This window comes from Haliaeetus leucocephalus, unplaced genomic scaffold (assembly GCF_000737465.1).
Source record: "Haliaeetus leucocephalus isolate CR32 unplaced genomic scaffold, Haliaeetus_leucocephalus-4.0 Scaffold228, whole genome shotgun sequence".
Classification (NCBI taxonomy): domain Eukaryota; kingdom Metazoa; phylum Chordata; class Aves; order Accipitriformes; family Accipitridae; genus Haliaeetus; species Haliaeetus leucocephalus.
In genome coordinates this window covers 16,082,978-16,105,406 of record NW_010972664.1, presented here as the reverse complement: position 1 = coordinate 16,105,406, position 22,429 = coordinate 16,082,978, and the positions used below count along the sequence as shown (strand labels likewise).

Sequence of the window (22,429 nt, the reverse complement as noted above, 5' to 3'; positions counted from 1 at the left end):
TTTGCATTAGAAAATCAAATGTACCAATGTCATCACATCCCCTGGAGTTGGGGCTGGGGTCATCTCTCTCCAACCACATCGCCAGCGTGACTGCTTACTCTCATGGTTGACCTCAAGAAAAAGCCGGTGACAGGCTGCATGCCCCATCCCATTTGGGCAATCATGTAAAATGCACGTTTTGGTTTTGGCTCTGTGTAAGACAGACCAGCTTCAGTGTGTGGCAGACGCTTGGCTCGCAATGGGAAGGTGTTTCCACCCATGGGAATGACTCGGGACGTCACGGTTGCATCGGTGTTGGGGTGAGGCATGGAGGGAGGCACTCATGCACAGGTATGGCGAGCCTGGTCTTGGGACAGCATTGCCTGAGCCCAGGAGATCTTGCTCAGTGTTGTCAGCGGGCTACGATGGAGTCAGTAGCCCAAAGGAAAAGAGGCTGAAACTACCCCCTGGATGACCAGGGAACAAGATGTCCTGGGGGAAAAAGAGCATCTCCGAGCTGGCAGCTTAAAGGCAAGGCTGCTTCTGCAGTTCCTGCGTCCCCGACCACACTACTGGGCGCACCTACACCAGCGATTTAGTCTGGATCGAGAGAGCGCTTTGGACCTCACCCACTTGTCCTAACTTAAGCGCCAAGGTTTGCACCATGGGAAGGAGGCAGAGCGTGGCAGCTGGAGTCCCTGCACGGGAAACAAAGTTCGACGGTGCTCTCCAGCATTGCGCCTCGTGTGCTCCAAGCGTTAATGGGCATCTGCATCCCTGGGACAAAACTAGAGTCCCAAAACTCCTGCAGTGTGGAATGGTTGTGCTGTAGAGGTCTACTCCTTTGGCACCACTGATAGAGGCACACAAATGGGTAAGGTGAGGAGTTTGTCTGACAGGAGGGAAGGAACCCATTAAAGTTTTATCACAAGGATAAATGGGTTAAACATGGCTTTCTCTCATTTACTTTATCTGCCTCTCTGTAAAGCTTAGTAACTGTGGTATTTGTTCTATATTCTGTAAATAAATATTTTTTTTTCTTGTATCTAAATGTAGCTTGAACTAAGAGTAAATTTGGCAGCAAGGAATTCCAGTCCTACAGGTTCATTAATTCTTAAAACTGTGGCACGAGAAAACTTTGGTGTATCTAGTACCTTAATGCCCTCCTCCCACATGGTTCAGTTCCTCAGAACTACAGCAGCTGGGGTAGGAGTTACTGGTAGAGAAGTCGGTGGAAGAAAACAGAATAGTTTTTATGCAAAAAGTCCTTTAGCATGTGCAGTAGTGGAAGCAAGCCTGACTCCCAAGGACTGCACAACAACAGCACATCTGTTAAAAGGGAGAAAGACAACTGGAAAACTGCTGGGCACTTGCCTTTAAAATCTATTCTAGGTAAAATATGTGCTTGCTCAAAATATGTTGGAGTAAAAAGCTTAGTATTTGTCAAATAAGGCATAACTTGTCCTCAGATGACTTTTTCAGAACAGTAGTTTCTAACACTTTGTTATGTAATTGTTGCAATTCATAGATTTCTATATCTGGTACACTTCTTAGAATGAAAATACATTTAAAAAGTGGTTGAGAAACATAACTATAAATACTACAGCATACTTTGCAATTTGATTCAGGAAGAAAGCTCTCACATATAGATCACTGACATTTAATGACAAAATATTCTGCAGGGGATGGTACCTAAGAAGTCAGTGTCACAGTAAGGGCACGAAATTGGAGAAGAAATGGTTACGTCTACATACTGTGGTTACCAGCCATTGCCTCCCTGAGGAGAGGAAAGAAGAAACGGAAAATAGACTGCAGATCTATACAACTGAATAGCAATTAAGTGACTAGAAATCACTCCCAGCACTCTAAGACTACAGGAGGGGAAGCTGCCTTCATGGTATATGGCATTCCAGTCTGCCTCCAGAGTTATTTACCAGGGACAAGGTTCTCAGACACACTCTGGGATTTTTATGGCTCCTGTGTGGCAACCCCAGAAGCAGTAATGCCGATTCCCTGCTCCCGATGGGAATGACAGCAGGAGTGAAAGCTTGCACTGCTTTGCTGGAATTTTACTGGTTTGTGACTCTGACTCAGCCAGATGCAGTTGACACATAAAAAAATGTCAAAGATGGTGTTTACTGCTGGCACCACACTTTAGTCAGGCTTGAAAACAAAAAAGAAAGGAAATAAGAAACATCTGGCTCTAATTAAGGCTTAAAAGAAATGGAGGAAAGCAGAGGAAACATGTCTAGTACTCAGGAATGGTTTTGTCTCCCCGCAGCTGCATCACATATATAAATTTGCAAGTAATAAGGATTTCTTTCAGTTTGATTATTCTATCATATAAACATGGTTTAATATTTTCATAAATAAAGGTGTAAGATCCTTTGAGATGTATTTATTGATTTGTTTTGGTTTTGCCATCTGGTTCCTTACGCTTTTTTTTTTCTTTAAGGTTTATATAAAATATTCATGTCAAGTTAGAAGTCCCCAATTTTTTTTGCTTACAGTCCTACTTCCACTTCCCAGATGACAAACGGTCTTCCATTTGCAAACCTGGGCTTGCAACCCAAGGTTTTAGACTCACAATATTTTATATATCTAAACACAATATTCCGCTCAAAGATGTCTGTGATAACATTAGCTGTGTAAAAGAATGAAGCAGGGATGTTATTTCCATTGAACAGAAAGGGTATAGTCAGTAACCACAAGAATTAATTCTTATTTCTTTCCAACTTTGTCATTAAAATCTCTGCAAGTATGCAAAGTCCCTGCTATCATCTAGCAGCATTTCTACTAGCAAAGGACCCAGACCTGTGATTCAGAAGCTGGGTGTGCTTTTAATACATCGTAAACCTCAGACTTGGTGTTATGTTGCGTGTTGCTTGACTTAATGTTGCTGAACTATTCTGTGACTCAGTTTCCCCATCTGCAAGATCCAGTCTGTCCGAGTCATGCCTGGCTCTGCTTTGCTCTGTACAAGTCCTGTGTAGGGACATGCCGCTGCTCTGCTGCCCTGCCCCACAGACCCCCTGCGCAACCCCCTCGGAAGAAATGTGCCGGTTTGCGTTTTCGTGAGTTAAGAGACCCGAGTGTCCCCTCTGTGCCAGGGAGATGGCTGTTTCCTCCCACCCTTGGGCTCCCTCCCACCCACCGGCTGCGTGCCACGGCCCCCGCGCCCTCCTCGCACCACCGTGCCGATCCCGGCACCGAGGCTCTTTTTCCTTCTCTGTTTTCTTTGCTAATGAGAATAACACGGAGAAAGGAAACATCTAGGACAAGAGACACACTCGTAACGCAATGGCTACCGCAGACGGGCAGGCAGGTGCAGAGGGACAGCAAACAGCCCTGTCCCACCTGGAGGTTTGTCCCAGTACCAGTCACTGGTGTGGCGGCACAGCCCGCCTTTAACTAAAACCTCTGCGAGCAGATTGTTAAGACATCTGGCTGGCTGAAAAAGCATATTAACAATTTTGGAGCTCCCATTCCTAAATGTAATCTTAATTATTTCAGTCTTTCCTATGTCCTTAGGTGCTTTCCTCAATACAGAGTGTCTTGATCACTAAAAAAGTAGATGTTTGGTATTTTCCATATCGACTTTTTGAATATGAGAACAAGTATTTTTATGAATATTTTGCAGATTGCCACCAAAAAGATTAAATGCATACCTTATCTTACTCATCTTTTTTCTTGATAAGAGAAAAAAAGGTCTTAATAATCTGTAAGGGGTTAAAGAAACAGTAGTACCTAGCAGTTATCAGTAGCAGTATCAGTAGTATCTAGCAGCTAGACCATTGGGCCACATCCCAAGAGACCTGAGCCCTTTTTTTGACTGGATTTCTCTGTATCCTTGGCATTTCACATCATTTTTTTGAGCCCTGCTTCTAAAATTGAGATGGAAGTGCTTTGGTAGTTAAAAAAGCCAAACAAACCTCCTTTCCTCACTAATGAAGAACACTGTGTGAAAGCAAGGTACTGTTCCTACTTACATGCAGGGGATTCATCTACTGATCACTGATGATAAAAAAGACAGTGTTTATTCCAATTAGTGCTTTTAATAGCTCTATTTGCCTCTTCACTTTGACTGTGATATTCATCTTGTAGCTTTTATTTTGTCAGTGGGAGACACACTAGCGTGCAGAAGAAGATGCTGATTTTGGCAGTTCTGGTGGTGTAACTTTTCTTTCTGCTTCACATTTTACTTGTGCCTTTTACCTGTTTTCTTTTTCTTCCCCACTCCTTTCCAGATGAATCAGATGTTCTGGGAATCTGCAGACACAGATTTTATTCCCAGTTGTGCCAGTGCCTGCTGAGTGACCATATTTAATGGTGGAGGTGCACAGAGGGGATGCAACAAGGCTCTGCCCTGCCTGTCCAAATTATGTAGTTTGGAAATACCATTTACTCTCCTGAAAGTGCATGCCAAGTGCCTGATATAGGCCAGTCCTATACACACACATATATCTCTGTCTCTATACGGAGATGCCTTGCTTGGAGGGAAGAGAGGTTCGGTGACATGGCTTTGAGCCATGCTGTGCACTGAAATAATAGGCTCTAGCCCTTATCAGTATAAATGTAGCTGGGTGTCTGAGCTGGGACATTTTCCTGTAGCAAGTAGAAGACATGACATTTAATGCCTTGATAAGTGAAATGTTTTATCGGGTGGAAAATGATAGAAATAATGGTGTGCTACTTCTCCACCAAACCTTTTTTTTTCCCTAAGGGGAACAGAAAAGGTTAAAGTTTTAGCATTAGACAAGTAGTTAATGGTTTATCCATCACAAGGTTATGAATGTATAATACCACTTTATAGCAGAGCAGACAGTCCGCACCACAACATGCCTTCACTCCACTGGGACAGCATATTGGTTGGAATTACCTGTTGTGTAGTGACTGTGACCCTTTAGGTGCTGTGTATTTGGCAGTTTGTCCTCAGGGTTAAAACAGGTAAGAAATATAATTCTACCTGATTTGAGCTCCATTTGTACTCTTTGGGTTCTCTTTCCTTTCCTTAAGTATTTAAACATGATTGCTGATAAACATGTTTGCATCCATGCTGTACAATTCTTAGGTGGAAACGTTTTTCTTCTTACACTGATGTTTAAAGAAGTAACCCAAACTTTGCATTCTGCTGTAAAACAGAATAGGATGACAAACAATCTCTAGACTGTTTTCCTTGTAACATGTTTACGCTGTATATGATTCCTCTGATAGAGCTTTGAGAAATGTCTTGAAATTTTCTTACTCTTCTGGTAGAAATCTGTTTTATTTTTCAAAAGACAAAAATAAACTTCTCGCTAGGTTAGTAAATTATGTTTTAAAGAGGAAATATTTATCTTTACCTATGTTTATATGTTTGTATGCATATAAGCAAAACATGCTGTATATTACTTATTCATGTTTTCATTACAACTTGTATTACAGAAAAATTTGTTGAAAGAATATCAGAGATATTGGTTTGCATATTCTATACCCCAAAATCAGGTCAATGCAATCCGTCATAAGACACTTCTGTGCGCAAACTTGGAGGAGAAAACTGGTCAGTGTTTCCTCTCAGCAAAATACTCACTATATTGACATGATACAAAATTACGCATGGACCTATATTCAAAATTCATAGAAAGAATCAGATACTCCTGGCTGCTTGTCCAGCAGGGAGTCAGATATGATTGCAGACCAAGAAACCTGGGGAAAAGTTTATATGAGGATACATTAGGTTATATTTATGTCAAGAGATTTATCGGATGTTTGTAGGGAGGGAACACACCTAAGGACAAGAAATGGCACATAAGTAAACAGCAATTATTTAACATCCATCAGTAATTATCTACCTTTGCTAATATAAGTATATACCCAGCGCTTTGTTTGATTTGATGGAGCTAAACCCAGATGAGATGGGAGTTAACTCTCAGTGCAACTTGGGGATACCTCTGCTTATGCCTAGGATTTACACAACTGCAGGCAAACGAGCTGCTAGGAACTGGATTTAAACTGCAGCTGCTTCAGGGATGGAGAATACCTCCAAGCCCATCTGATGCGCTGCTTGTTGTGCGTAGTGGTAGTGTTCTTTATTCAAGCTTTAACCACAAGTATTATCATTAACATTTCCCACGATGTTTGATTAAAAAAAACCCCAACAGTTCATGATGACATACTATTATGCAAGCATCATTTCGTTTTAGTTTAAAAATATATACTGTCAAAATCAATGTGATTCTTGAGATGATTAATGTCTGCAAAACTTAAAAGCCAAGGACAAATAAAAAGAAGATGTTTTCTGAATCATAAAATAAAACCAGAAGAACCCCATGATTTTAAGCCAATGCCACAATTACTGGAGCCTGATGAGTTTTACTGTGTGTGGGGTAGACATGACTGCATTAGTCACCTCAGGAATTCATATTTGTGAAAGACACGTATTTCCCTCTGTGAAAAAAACCCGCTTTACAATGGTACATGAGACTTTGAACAGTAGGCTAAGAAAGGTTACCAAGAAGCACTAAATAGAGCCACAGTTTCAACTAACATTAACAGATCCTGCGAGCATCACGTTGTTATGACAGAGGGACTCATTTGGGGAAGGCAAAGGTAAGGCCGATGCTGTTTGCTGGCGCCTGCCCTTCGCCGCCCGGGCTGCGTGGCAGCTGTGCCGGCACCTCCACGGGTAAACGCTGGACTTTTTAACCCCACAGCTTTGAGCTTTTCTGTTTTACTGCTTTCAGAGGGGTGTCAGCCCTGTCTTCCTTTTCACCTTTCCCTTTCCTTACGCTCCTTTTGCAGCCTGGGACTAACAGTGCCAAAGCCAGACCCCGACAGCCCAGCCCGGCTGTGGAAGTGCGGCCGCCGCTGCTCCCACCCGAGGCAGCCCGGGGTCTGTGCCCTTGCAGGGCAGCGTCGCTCCTTCCCTGGCTTCGGGATCCTCCGTGCCAGGTTACCCTGCCGCGTCACCTTCTGCCTGGCCGCTTTGGGCATGCATTCACCAAGTGAGACCGAGGCTTGGAGCTGTGCTGCAGGTTTCCCAGATGCTGTGCGTTCCCAGGCTCCCAATCCAAAGCAAGCGGCTGAGCCCCGCTGTCTCTCCTCTGCCACGTGGCCCCATGTGCCACATGCCTGTGACTGGGCAAGGGGCAACAGCTGCCCAACCGGGCACCCGGGTCCCCAAGATATAGCCGTTCTCCGGAGCTGCGTAGCTTGGGCCACCCAGATCTCAATTGCTGGAGGAGTTTTCCTTTCCATTCTGTAAGATTTCCAACGGAGAGACAATGTGTTTTGAAAAGCTAATGTCTAGTGGAGACATTACCTAGTGACACATAGATGTTATTCCACTGTCATCATAGACATCTGGCTGTAATGTAGCTGAGACAGCCCGAAACACAAATGTTAAATAGCAACAACATGAGCAAAAGCCGAGTGATGCGTGCCAAGAACAGAATTACCCCCGCCACGTGGCACATCCCCTTTGCAATAATCTTCCAGTTATATGAATTCCATTAAAGACTAAGAAGTTAGGCAATCTTTTAGTTCAGCAAGAACATTAGAAATATACAATAGCACATGTGTTCTTGACAGCACTGTTTACTTTTGAATTTTCTGGCTTTACTCTATTTGTCAGCGTCTCAAAACACAGGCATTAAAATGTCAGATCAAACGGCAGCCCTCAAGTCTGGTTTTCTGCATTATTTCAAGGCATACCATACCATACCATACTGCACCCAGTGCACAGGTGCACAATTTCCACCATGAACCTTATGGCAAAGGATTCCAACTCCATCCTTCACTTAGGGACCAGGTGAGATTGACTGTGAGGAAGCCTTGGTCCGTGGAGATCCCCCAGGTCTTGGACCCATCTTTCAGAGCCTGAGGTCCATCAACCCCACATTCATGCCATTGGTTTTAGTGACAAGGAGGGACCAGTGACTAAGTAAATGGGAAAGACTGGGTCACATACATTTTTTAGTTGAAGCTTCAAATAAATCACGTTTTTTCTTTCCTTCATCAAATTAGGTAGATATGTGGTTTTACATACGTGTTAATGAATATTTTAATATCTTGATTCTTTATTTACACAGACACTACAGAATCCATGGTACCTCCATGCCCCTGCCTCAACAGTGACGCCTGTCAGGACGGAGCCCGCGTGTGCCCAGAGGAGTGGGTGGGAGCTCTTTGTGAGATAGGTCAGTACGAGCCAGGCACCATGGGCAGCTGGCAACATTTCTGGGAATCCCTTTGCTTCAGGAGGCCCCTGATCTTTCCCCCCTGGCCAAGACTTGCTCAGCAGGGTTGGATCCACAAGCAGTGACGTGGCTCTTCTTGCTAGGTGAGGCCATATCCTTTACCTACTTCTGTTGCTCTTTCAAATTAATGATGTATCTGAGGAAGACATTACAGGTTTCAACTGTCTGTGGCCTGTTTCTAGCCAATTTGGCCTTTGTTTGAATTCCTCTGTCTGAAGATCACAGTGACTTGAAAATCCAATTCAGATGTCAGTGGCCAGTATTGCCATGTCTGGATCTGCCAGTGTTCAAGGGACACCACCCAGCTCAGCACCCTGCAGGACAATGCCTGTCCTCAGCTCCTGCTGCCACTGGCACTGGTTTTGGATGAGTCAAATTTCCTGCGCCTGGCACAGCACTGGCTTGGTTGACTCCCATTTCAGTCCCCTCCACCGCAGCATGGCACCTCTGCACTGCCCTAACTGGAGCGGGTTCTCCCAGCCAACGCCAGAAGGGTGCCGGCTCAGTGAGCCACGGCATCTTCAGAGCTGGTAAGATCCCCAGCACATGCTTTCCAACCCAACACTGTGGCCAGTGTGACACATGGATAGGCTGTCATGTGTCAGCTGTGCCTTTGTCAAATGACCTCACGTGTTTGGTCAGAAGGACATCGAAAGATCTGCAGCTTCCAGGAAAACATTCTTGGTGAAGACTGCTATGTAGATGGAAACTTCAGGTCCCCCATGTCATTTCCCTTATGATAGGATGGGTAACACGTCCAACAGACAATGACAGATTGGATGGGTTCATGATGGATTGGAACATTTGGGCAATACGTTTCAGAGACGTTGGCTTAAATAAAATAATCATGGCTGGGTTTTCAGCACTGGGAACAAACCATGATGATGAGTCTATAATTCCCTATGTTCACTCCTCTGGTATTCTGCATTTGATTTGCTGTGAATTGCCTTAAAGAATAGATTTTAATAACTGTGATTATTAAAACACATGAGTAGGAATGTTTGGACAGGCATCATTAACTTGAAATAATAGCAAACATTAATGCATTTACAAAATCTGAATTTTACTCTGTTTTCCTGAGGAATGTTTATACTGCCCACCTCTCTGTTGTTCCACCTTCAGGGTAACTTTGACTTGCTGACCAGTTTCAACCAAATTCACTAGATGGTTGCAGATCTTAAAGGTCTCGACATCCTATGAGTTTTGCACATGTCACTATTTGGGTACAGAAGACCAACCCTGTAAATATCTCACTGAGAAAAAGGCAAGGAGACTTATGCTGGTAGTGGGGAGGTGGGGGCCACGTGGGCAGTCAATCCAGTCTAGCCACTAAGATGCATAGCTCTAAACTACCCATGACATTTGTCTCCTCTCCACCAGCTAACCAAATAAAGGTGTGTATTTTATGTGTTGGGAATCTAAAGACGGATGTAGGACACAGAGGTTGCGGGGGGAGCTGAGGCATGATGCAGTATAAAGGGCGTGGGAACATAGTGCTAAAGGTGATGGGGAAGCTGGAAGGAAGTGCAGTCGGGTGTCAGGGGTATAGAGGAGGTGATCTGGTTTATTGCCAGCAGGATACAGCAGGGCATATAGGGTAGACAACTTTTGTAAACCAATTACTTTTGTTCCAAGGGTGATGGAAAATTTCCACTTGGCTCATATTTCATTCCTTTTGTACATTACGTCATGGTTACTTTCCTTCACAGATCATGAAAAAGGGTCTGGTTTTCTTCCTACTTGTGATTTCTTTGGGGTTTTGTTTGTAATTCTGAAGCAATTCTACTGAAGTCAAAATATTTGCAATAATTTGAGAATTGCATCAGTGGGAAAAAAAAGCACCAATTTTATTTCAGATGGACTCTCTTTAGTAAGTCCAAACCCAAGTAGTACAGATATGTATATAAACCAGCCCAAAACACTTTCAGATCAAGGCCTGAATAACTAGAAAGATAAAAAATAAAGCTTGAATAGGTACTCATGTATGAATGCATATGTATTCATGCATGAATGTAGCAACTTATTCCTGGCTTTCATCTGTCAGAAGGAAGGCAGGATCACCACAAAAGTATTCAAATCCATGCGTCTAGACAGGATTCATTCAAGACTGCTGAAAGACCTGGCCAACGTCACTGTGGGGCTGCTATCTGTCACCTATGGTGATCAAGGGAGGCCACAGGGAACTGAAAAAAGGCCAACATTATGCCCACCTTTAAGAAAGGCAAGAAGGAGGACTGGGAAACCATAAGCCAGTCAGGCTTACCTCAGCCCCTAGAAGTATTATGAAGCACATCCTCTTAGAGTCTATTTCCATGCATGTGGAAGACAAAAAGATAATCTGGAACAGCATGAATTTACAAAGGGCAAATCCTGTCTGACCAACCTGACTGCCTTCTGTATGAAATAACTGGCTATGTAGACAACAGGAGAGCAACAAATGTAATATACCTTGATTTTAGAGATGCCTTTGACAACATCTCCCTCAGCATTCTTGTTTGGTAGGTGAAGATGTACAGGTTGGGTGAACGAAACATTAACCAGGTTGAAAATTAACTCAACAGCCAAGCACAAAGGCTTGGCTCAATCAGTGACTTGATTGGAATATTGTAAAAGTAGAGCAACCTGCTGGTCGATACTAGGGCCAGTATCATTTAATGCCTTTATGAGAGACCTGAACAACGACACAGCATGCCCTCTCAGCAAATCTGCAGACAAAACTAAGCCTGGGATGGGGCGGAGGTATTGTTGACACAGTTAATGGCAGAGCTTCGATGCAGAAGAACCTTGAGAAACCTGAGGACCATGCCAACAGAAACCTCACAGTGTCCAACAAGGACAAGTGCCGAACTCCATGCCAGGGACATTGGTACGGACCAGGAACTTGCTGGCTGAGGAACAGCCCCGCTGGAAAGTACCTGGGAGTGACCGTGGCTGCCAAGTTCCGTATGAGCCAACAGCATGTGTTCATCGCAAACATGGCAGAGCAGCTGTGCTATGTGGAGGGAGACAGGTTGACGGACACTATCACCCTCCCCTTCCTGGCACCGGTGAGGCCCCACCATGAAATACGTGCTTAATATACCCCAGGCTAAAAAGACCTGGAGAAGCTGGAGAGGGTCCAGCAGGATGCTGTGAGGACAGCGAGCCTCCAGCTAACTGAGCGCGAGTTGCCAAGACCATTGAATCTAAACTCTTCTTGGTAAGGACAGAAAGTAAAGCAAGGGGCAGCAGTTATAAATTGCAGTTTGAGAAGCTGAGATTGAGCATGAAGAGAAATGTTTTGGTTAGAAAGGTAGTGAAGCATGTAACTGGAACATGTTTCCCAGCGAGGACATGGAGCCTCTGTTTGGTCTAGATGCCCTCCAGAGGTTCCTGCCACCTCACATTTTTGAGACACCTCGCCCTGCTAATCACCTCCTGGCAAGCGAGGTTCAGGTATGATGCTGTAAGGCAGACCTAATCTTTGCAGAGTCACGGTGTCCTTATTTGTTCATAACCATGTTCATTTCTATAGAAGGAAAGTATCATTGTGTCATGGGAAACTGAGACCCTATAGAAAACCAGACCCACAGAAAGTTACGTGACTTGGCAAAGAAACCCGTGCCAGAACATGGAGAACACTCCAGGTCTCCTGAGCCCCCCTCAGGACCCCCACCATAAGTATGTGTCTTTGACTCAGTCCTGCTAATGGGACACAGTCATCTGAAATGTGGTCCAAATTAGAAAAAGTTAGCAAAACCAGGATGTTGCAAGTCCTAAGACCAAGCAAAAATCTTCTGTCTGTGTGTTGCAGTACTTTTTTCAAGTGTTTGCAGCATTGCAAGGTATATTTCTGTTAAGTTGTAGTGGTATGCTATGACATGAGAATGCTCTATGCTGCTGTACTGGGTCAGGCCATGGTTCCACTGAGGTCATCATCCTGCCTTTAGATGTAGCCAGCACCAGGTGCTTGGACAAGGCATGGGGTTTGCGTTGGCCACCCCATCCCGTTCCAGCAGGCAGCAGGGTAGCGACTCCCTGTGCCAGAAGCCACATCCAACCCATCATGCTTCAGACTCACCAAAGGACCGTCCCCCATTAATTGTCCAAACCCCATTTGGAACAAATGTGTATTTTTGCCCCCTGCCATCTTCTGTGGCATTAGGTTACCAAATCTGACTTCTGCCTAGGTAACAAGACTCTGGTAGTGAAGCTTTATAATCTTTTACAAATTTTCTAGGAGCAAGGCAGTGAAAATAGGAGAGATGGCAAAACATATGGGCTTTTAGGGTTTCAGTGACTCCATAAATATCACTTTTAGCAGCTCAGCACCTTGGGTTTAGACAAGAATTACCCAACTGGTTTTATTTCCTTTAGGGCAAAAGGTTCAATGAGCTTCTATTGTCTCAATACTATTTTATCTTTGAAAATTGGTCCTTGTACTAAAAATATTTGATCTGGATAGGGGTTTTTTTCCTTCTGTGCAGTTAATTTCTGTGAAGCCAGTACTTGCACAGTGAACATTTCTGAATGCATTATAAAAACCTTTACTTTTGAATGGATTATAGTGGGTAAATATGGCAAATCCAAAGAGAAATGCAAACCTGATAGTGAATGGTATGTGTTTCTTTCCTTTCACTTCTACTTCCCAAAAGTAAATGTAAGGTTTGTGAAAGATGTCAGATTATTAGACCAGAAGAGAGGTCAGTGTTTGAAGCCAGAAAAGCATAGGTCAGGCAGCAGGAGCGCAAACCTTTCCACACAGCTTTCTACCCCAAATGCAGAGAATTTAAGGTATGCACACCAAGTCCTATCTGCGCCTGTCTGGGGCTGGGCTGTGAGTCAGTTAATACCTGCTCCTGAACAGCCTTTTGATTGAAAAATAATCTATTTATATCCTACTATTTAGCATTAGGATTCAGGATGCTTTCCATCAACTGTGGTTCCATGAACTGTCTCAGCTTTCAGAAAGCTTGCAGAGGAGTAAGCGTTGCATGGCTGCTCCACATGCTCTTTCGCATTTCTTTTACAACATATAAGCTATGTTTTTCAAGACATGATAAAAAGTCTTCCTGATAGCTCAGTGCTGATGCCTGTGCCTCCCATTTAAAAGATGTGTTTCTGCAGCTCTAGCATAACTAAACCTATCTGAATTTGGCATGAATAATGTCAGCCACTCTGACAAGTTTACGTATTTGAGTATAAAACACATGTTCTAAAAAGAACAATAACTACTTAAATAATTCATGGTCCCTCTTAACACTGAAAGACAAATATTTTAGATGCAAACAGAAAATAACACTGGATCAGATGTCACACCCACAGTACAGTTTTAATTCCCAATGAGATCATGTGCCTGTGAGCGCTTCTGTACTCAATGCATACCTTTCGGCTTTTGCAAAATTACAGGTAACACTTCAATGGCAATCTGGATGTGCTCCAGAAAGGGAGAACTCCTACTTTAGAACTTCCCAAAATTCTGAATTGTAATGAAAACCTGGACTCCCTAGCATCACAAGTAATCTTAAATTACTATTTAAACAGTGTCTGAGATTCTGCATCATCCCAAGAAGAAAAAAAGTGTTAGGAAATTGAGGCAGGAAATATATATGCGTGTTACTTTTCTTAAAACTCTGCAGAAAGCAAAATGAATGACCAAAGCCTTTTTCATTGGCATTCCTGGCATATGCCTGCTTTGCAAATGGCCTGAATTTCCAATGGTGATTATTTTATTTTGCTTGGGTTTGCCTGAACACAGCATCCCATCTCATATTTCTTAACTGGCCTGCATTTTCCTCAGTCAGGTTACCAGTTCCCAGCAAATGCCTCTGAATGGAGCCAATGCTGGCCCAGGATACCAAATCAGTGAGAAAGTGAAAGGGATTTGGAGAAGACTGGCATGAGGGAATGAGGTGATGCTGACACTAACACATTAGGAAGGATTAAGAGCGAAGCCTTTCCTTTCAGTCCTATGATCAGCTGAACATGGATGAAACAGTTCTGTCCCTCAAGAATTCAAATTCAAACTCTTTTGTATGAATGATAAACTCTTCCTGATAAAACCCATGAACGCCTAAGCCTTGCTTTAAGGCTTAGCTCTGCCATATGTAGAAAACATGGAGAGCTGAATGTGGCTAAGCACCTTACAGACAGTGACTGCTTTTCTCCTGCTTCTGCGCTTTGTTTCCTTATCACTAGTCCCAGATGAAAAAAAAAAAAGAAAAAAGAAAAAAGAAACCAGCTACGGTCCCTTTAAATAAGAGAAGTTCCTTTCATCATATATTTTTGCTTGACTATTGAATGCTTCTCCTGCCTGGATCCTTTGATGGGAAACCCTTGAACTCAACATTGTATTTTCCCAGTACATAGCCTTCACTAAATGGTTCAAAAGCCAAATCTTCTCTAAAGTAATACATAGTATTAGTAGCAGCTATTCTAATACTAAGAAGATACCCCACAAGGTTGCAACATAAGGTTATTGTGGGGCTCTTAGTAATTTGGGATTTTGTGAGGAGCCGCGCTGTGGTGCTGCCATCTAGTGAGCTTGGGGCAGCTGGGGGGGGCAAGGGGAATGCCAGGAGAAGGGAGGAGGAGGTGTTCGTAGTAGGGATCCGGAGCCCAGCTTTAAAAGGATGTTATTCCTCCTAAATACAAATATTTACTTTGCATATAAGGTCGTGCTAGAAGTCAGAAGTAAGAATAGTGAGAACGGGCGTTCACGATCTGCTGTTTGTTCATGGTGCATATTCAGATGTTTTCAAGTCAAATAATATCTTCTCCAGTAATTATAAATGCAAATTTCCTTCCTCCCTATGCAACGCATTCACCTTTCTTTCCTACCGTTCCAAGCTTCACAAACACTTCAAAGCTGCATGATTGAATTAACCTTGATTTTGATAGCTTCCCAACATAAGCAATTTGAGAACAATTCAGTTATTGAAGTTATTCATTTAAGCTATTCAGTGGCTGGAATACGAAAGGGATGACTCGATACACTGTTTAGTTGGTCTCCATAGCGTAAAAAGGAAATTCTTCTGATGATTAGCAGATTTTCCATTTCTTCAAGTCTTATTGTTACCTAGCTATACCTTCATATAACACACAGCCAGTGCCTCACCTTTTTTTGTGTTTAGACCTTTAAGATAGTACAGACATTTACGCTCTACCCATTAAGTGCTAACTGTCTCAAACTGGACCCAACCAGCACTTCTAGCAATTCTTATTAGTATCTCCAGATGCCACATCTACACGGGGTGAGGGCAGTCTGCCATTTCTGTTGCATTTCACGTCCCCTGCTGCCTCGCTGATGTCTCTGTTACTACCCTGGCCCGGCAGTTGACAACACAGACCCAGCACTGTATTATTGCTACGCTGATCCGTGCTATGTGTTGAAGTGTTTAGTTCATTACTCTCAGTAAATACCAGGCTTTAAAAATGTGTAACAGTATTCCACCACCTGCATGACCTTCTTTTTATTTTCCTGTATGCCCTGTACCCTGGTATTACAATGTCTAATCAGTTATCTTCTAGCCAGTTACCAATATGCCTGTTACGTTGGTGTCTTCATTCAAAGCTAGTCGTTTCAGTCCACTGTCTTATCGCCTAGACTTTTAGCATTCACGTAAACACATATATGTTTTTCCTCAGGTTCTCTTCTTGCTGTCCTACTTAGATGTTACTCTGCTTTCTGTTGCCTGTTTGATAGTTTCTACACTCTATTGCCTTCTGTTTATAAAACGTCTGTAGAGAACAGTTGATTTCAAAGCACTGTGACTATACAGCAATGTGTGTTATGCACACTGCTTGTACTACAGTTTTATTGTGAGTGACTTAAATGCAATTGCAGCAAACTTCCTTGATGGATGTGCCTGTGATTAATGGTGTCATGTGATTTCCCCTTGCACAAGGAGCAAAGTCATGCCAACAGAGTTGCAGTTATTGTAGATGAATGCATGTTTCTCGTCCTGCTTGCACTAATGTAGATTTGAAGCAATCTGTCAAGGTCAATGTATTTAAGATTGTAGGAGCTTCCAGACTCTGCCTTTTAAATGCATTTGCAAGACAGCATTTGGAAGTGGAGGATTATTATTCTCTTGTACCTTGAAGAGTGTTTAGAAATACTTGTCTTATGCTATTTCACCTCTTAACACTGAAGATTCTAAAAAGAGCAGAGTGGAAAAAAGAAAATGCATCCCAACTGCTGTTGGAAAAGGCCCAGTCCTAAAAGTTGCTGGGTATTCTCTGTTCTAGTTGAAATCAGACAAAACTGATGGACTTGGTAAGTTGTCTGAGAGTAATGACGGTGTAGAATTCTGCAAACAAGTTATTGCTTTGTTTTCGCTCTGTATTAAAGACTGCACACTCTAGCTTGCTTTTATAGTATCAATGGAAATGAGGAAATATTTTACAATTTCTCTTACTTTGCTCTACTTTTTTCTCCTATATGTATTCCTACCAATAGTAAAACTCCGAAGTCACCTGTAACGTGGATATTAGTGAGTCTCTATTTCTCTATGCTCATTTTTAACATCATCTTCATCTCTGGAATTGGAAATCAAAATGCCAGGAATCACAGCAGCGATACCACCAGCTACTGCCAGCAATACCTTCCTTATGATACCGCCAGTAACACCTTACTCACATCTGACATGTAGATCCTCCCGCAGACTCCTGGTGTACGGCTGTGGCTGTCCAACTGCGCTACTTTTTGTTGGTGACATTTATATGGACAGCACTCAATTTGGCACAGTTGTACTTACTGCTGCTTAGAGCCATGAAGCCCCTGCCTGGACTCTTCCTCATAACCATGTTAGTGATCGGTTGGGGTAAGATTTAAAGTCGTATATATGGCAACTCTTACCAAAGTATCAGTACATAGTACATTCAGGGAGAGTTGTAAAGATAGGAGATCAGTAGAGAGCAATCATAATCAGTGTCTCTGTTTTAGCACAATGTGATTTAATAAATAATCTCCTGTTACTGCTCACACTACTTGCATAAACTGAGCTTGTTTTCATTGTCCTGATAACGGCACTGAAACTGATAGCTTGTTCACTGGCACAGCAACATAGATGTTGTGTGCAGGAGAAATTTTCACAGTCATCAAGGCATTCAACAATCTGTTTCTGTCAACTAAGTAAAAACCTTTCAGGTACAGTGATTGCATATATGGACTCAAATTTTTCATTTACATATCTCTGAGATTCCTCATGACCTCAGCCAGAGCCTTGCACACATCCAAAAGCAAGGAGTGACTGACATTATTTGTTACATATTATTTATTAATAAGCAAAGAGCACATTCTTAAGTCAATACAACAGCTAGCAGCAATACGGCAAGCTGAAAGGGAACTACCTGGAGGACTGAAGAACGCAGATGGATGCCCACTAGGTAAAATAAAAATCTCAGCCTCCTTCAAGAAACTCTTCTAATACAGTGTACAGGAATACCTGCCTTTTCCACGTTGTGTATGCAGCTTGTGTGGTATGTTGTTTCTGATGGCATCTACCAAGCAGTTTTAGATCCTGATTGTTTCATTATTATGTTTTGCATTTGGGTGGAGGTAGAGGAAATTCCTCTAAAATTTTTAGAATTTGGACTGCATGTGCAAGCCAGAAAATGTTCAGCAAAAGCTGTCTGGCTACACATCACTGTGCTCCATGTATATTCGCACGATAGCACAGCGTTAGGTTCTCGACTGTGTCCTGTGACTAGTTACACATGTCCAAAATAGCATGATTCTGACTCACAACTTTTCAGATCTACTTTGAGAGCACAGCAAATACTTGGCAGTCTAGAAGATCTCTGTTAGAGCTGAAGGAGGAACAGACTTTTAAGAAGCATGTTTATTTCTCAGATAAAAACTTGTGCGGGAGGCTTCTTCCAATGAGATGTGCTGCTTAGCGAACAGGTAGGCAGGAGACATGGAAGAGAGGAAGCAAAGCAAGGCATCAAGGAGGCAAGCCCACGCTGCCATGCTTCTCGAGGGGGCAAAAGTTACACTCTGCATCCAGCTGGCATGAAATATAATGGTGCTTGGTGCAGAATTTTCTTAAATTATTTTCTCACTGCTGACAAGCGGGTAGGGTTGCACAGCTGTGATGAGGGAGGTAGCTACAGCACAGGAAGGAGTTTGCTCTGTCACCATTGGTGTTGGCGCTGGAAGTTGCGCTGAAGCTCTTTAATGGCAAAAATCAGCAAGTCATGGACATGAGCTGTCCTCAGAAAAACAGTGCTCGCAACCCTCAGTCCTGCCTTTTCTCTGGGCTATAGAAAACCCACTTAGCTTGGTGCAAGGCAGATGAAACAGAGCTCTTAAAATCTATGCATTTTAGGAGGCAAGAAGTTATCTGTGTGGAAGGGAGGTACGCCTATGCAACCGAACAATAAATTGCTAGTGTCTCTCCTATTAGTTAGGAATCCCTGCTGTAGTAGTTGCAATAACACTTGGACCTACTTACAGAGAAGGAATAGCTTTAAACCACCAACAGAAAGAATTGTAAGTTAATGTACTATTACAATACTTGCTATCCCACACCTTTTGTGATGGCTTATTATTAATACAATTCTAGATTTATTGTTGGTATACTATTTTGTATATCTAAGTACTTAAAAGAAAACAAAACTCTCCACTCATGCTAAACATTCACTATAAGGAATTGCAGTTTCTCCTCACTAAGGATTTAGGGTACTGGATCCACATCTGCCTTGAATTCTCCTCCAAGATCCCCTGTGACTTAAATGGAAGCTGTAGATGCTCTTAGCCTAGCTGAAATTCAAGACCTCATTTAAGTGCATAACAGCATTTCAGTACCTAAACTTAATCCTCCCATTTATTTAAAATCTTTCTGGCCAACATAACTGTATCCCTATTTACCCTATGTTTTTGGTATCGGTATTCATTTTAGTGCCCACATACCACAGCAGGCTATTAGGCTTACAACGCACCTTGGTGATAGTGGATGATGCAGAACAAAGGTAGACTTCCTTTGGAAACATAAATACAACCCCCTTCCACATGGTGGCTATCTTATGACACTCATTTAGGGAGCGTTGACTTCTAACTTGAGATTATTTGGCAATGAAAAAAGAGAGGTAAAGCTTATTGCAGGATAACCCTGCCCTTCTGAAGTTGCCCCTGTTTTTGTTTCAACCTTTGTCCATTATGTCTCCCCTATTACTCTTTAGCTCTATTAAAATATATACACCCTAAAGATAAACTTGCATTTGGTGGCCAGATACCTAGTTATATTGCACCTTACTGTATTTCTCTATGCAATTTGTTTGATAAATCATTTTGCATTCCCCAGAGAAAGAGAAGCATGATTGAAAGACCTCAGTTCTCAAGGAATGGTTGCCTTTCAGAAATAGGTTAACAAGGCCTAGAAAGCCCTATGAGATCTTTCAGGATGAAAAGTGGAATATTATTTTGTTTTGTTTTGGTATTCTGAATAATGTGTCTAACAAATCTTCTGAAATGGCCTCTCTTTATGTTAAAAGTTGCTGGCTTGCAGCACTGGATCAAAATCAGAATTTCAGTGTGCAAAAGCCCATGTTGTGGTCGTTCCTCTTGCCAGTAGCACTCATACTCCTGTTTAACATCATCATCTTCATCAAGATCAGTGTGTCTGCGACATGGAAGAAGAATGTGAATTTGACAAGGTGAGATGGCATAGGACTCCTCAGATCTTTCAGCAAATGTGTTCCTCGCTCTCTTGTCACCAGCTCAGACTTTCTTGCCACAAACTGAGATTTTTGACAAAATCTTTTGTTTTAAAGAAATGTATATTTAAAGCAGTCAGAAAATGAATTCCATTGTTGCAATGAGTCAGACTTTGTTCAAGTGCATATCAATGAACACATTTCAGGCTTTTGCTCCCTTTTTTTGGGTTGCAGTGTCACTCAACTTCAGTGAATGTTATCCCTGATTTAAACCCGTATAAGTGAGAGCAGAGCTGGGTCTAGCCAAATGAGAATTATGAATTTCTCAGCACATCTGAATGTCAGGCCAGTTCCCTAGCAGCTTTGAAGCAGATTTACTTGCTCAGTTTTACATCAACACTCCATGTATTGTCACAGGCTGTGTGTCACAAACTCTGCAGTGTACACTGTATTATTTAAAAGGGGATTGCTTTAGTTTTTATTAATCCCACAGAACTGATCCATTCAACAAAACTTTGTACCATTTCTTCATTGCTTTTATGTACAATTTTCATGGTTGGAGCAAACAAAATACCTCATCTCTGACTCCTCTCAGGCTTGAGAGAAACTGGATATCCAAACTTCACTGGCAGCTTATTCTTATACTGAAAATTAAGCACATTTGGATTGAAGTTATAAGCATTCTAAAAAGCTTATAATAGCTAACATGCTAATTTTCAATGCTTCTTATTGCCTTGGTAAACCTCACTTTTTTTGTTAAAGAAAGATACATCCAAGCTACATACTACAAACACAGATTATTCTGATAAACTTGGTTAGATTTCTTTTTCTGGATTTCTTCTCTGGATGATATGTCCAACAAATGTAGGGAGGCGTATGTTCTCAGCTCATCTGAATAACACATCTTTGCAATATAGCCCTGAATAAATAGGAAGTTTAAAGCTCAAAAAGATATTAAATGGTATAGAGAAAGACTTAACTTTTTGTGTGTGTGTTTCTAGGAATAAAAGGGATTCATTTATGAAAAAGATGATTGCCACTGTCTCTATTGTAGTAGTGCTCAGAAGCACCTGGATGGTAGCCTACCTCATGTTAATAAGTCAGGAAGAAACAAGCCTTGTTTTCAGCTGTTTTGCTACCCATGTTAAAGTATTTAGCAGTTCTGAGACTAATAATTGAGATAATGAAAAAAAAAAAAGTTGGGTATATTTGTTCTATAGCTTGGTATAGCCTGGGAACTTGTTGCTAAGCAGTTATAGAGATTTAAAATTTTTATTAAGAAAAGGATGCTATCCTTCTGGTCTGTCACTCATAAAACTCTTCCCATTGTGCAAATCAATGTGGGATTTTATTTCAAGGTCACCACTGGAAAGATGTTCCTGTCTGAGTGGCTTCTCTTGTACTAAATCATACATAAAATTATATTCAGAATGAATATCAGGAAAAAACTCCTGCATCAGCTGTGGGAAAGAGTCCCAGGGAAGTAACTAGAGCTTGCTGGCTTGAGACCTTTCACAATGATCCTGGATAAATGCCTACAGGAAAGCACCTGCCTCTTTTTCCCCCATGGCCCTGCTAAATTCTTGGCTTTATATTCATATAGGGCATATGAAGTACTTGGAGTAATGGATACTTCATTATTACACCACTGAATATTTTCTACGAAACAGCTAATTGGAAATATGTGAAAATCCCCCCATCCCCAAATATTAAGTTGTTTACTATCAGTTTGATCTACTGAAAACTGAGGGCCTGTACACCAGTGGGGATCAGATCTACAAATGCTCTGTGCAAAAAGTCCTGAAGTGATTATTACTACACTGACGGATTATACCCATGATTTAAAACTGAAATCAGGAACAGGTAACAGAGATCCATTTATTTAAAACCATGAGCCTTTTTTTTTTTTTTTTTTTTTAACCCAAGATACTCCTGATTAATCCTTGAAATGAGAATTTAGAAGAACAGGTATAGAAATTTTGAAGTCCCGCTTCCCTCCATGTGTGTCTGATTGAAGTGCTGATAGGGCACACCAGCCACATTTAATGCTTCTGGCATGCTCAAACAAGTCTTACCTTTGTCCTACCCAGCAGAGGGTAATAATATGATCCTGAGACACGCTAGCTAATCCGTTACAATGTGCAAATCAGGTGAGTATAGTTGCAAATCCATAGTTACATAGAATAATTTTCCTATTGAAAATACTTCTTGTATTTCAAGATATTAATGTCACTGTTAGTGGTTACTGAAAATTGTTTTGTGATTGTTTTTTAAGTCAATTACTGTTGTCTAATATTTTCTGGTTTTATCAGCAAAATATTGACTCCACACTTTCATTTGCTCTACAGGGACTTCAGATTTGTATTCTGTACACTTTCAGATCACCAATCTTCAAGAAAAAAGTTTCTAAAGTGTTTCCTGTTTTCTGGGTGCCAGAGGTACCACTGTATCTGCATTCAAAAACTTAGTATGTTTCAAAATCGCAGCTTGCAAAACATTCACAGGAAACTTTCAGATCAACGCAGACTTTTTCAGAGAAAATTTCCTCGTCTACCTTCCCTAACTGGAGTTAG

At 41.9% G+C, this 22,429-nt stretch overlaps 1 protein-coding gene across 1 annotated transcript; it reads left to right on the top strand.

Annotated features, from left to right (window-relative positions):
• The first annotated feature begins 4,817 nt into the window (after window positions 1–4,817).
• GPR128 (G protein-coupled receptor 128) lies at window positions 4,818–22,429 on the top strand. Its single transcript, XM_010567667.1, is given in 12 exon segments — window positions 4,818–4,926; window positions 12,683–12,805; window positions 13,184–13,192; window positions 13,605–13,643; window positions 13,646–13,713; window positions 15,843–15,937; window positions 16,657–16,841; window positions 16,844–17,020; window positions 18,612–18,693; window positions 19,695–19,856; window positions 20,858–21,005; window positions 22,205–22,429. Coding segments are annotated over 12 exon segments (1,422 nt in total).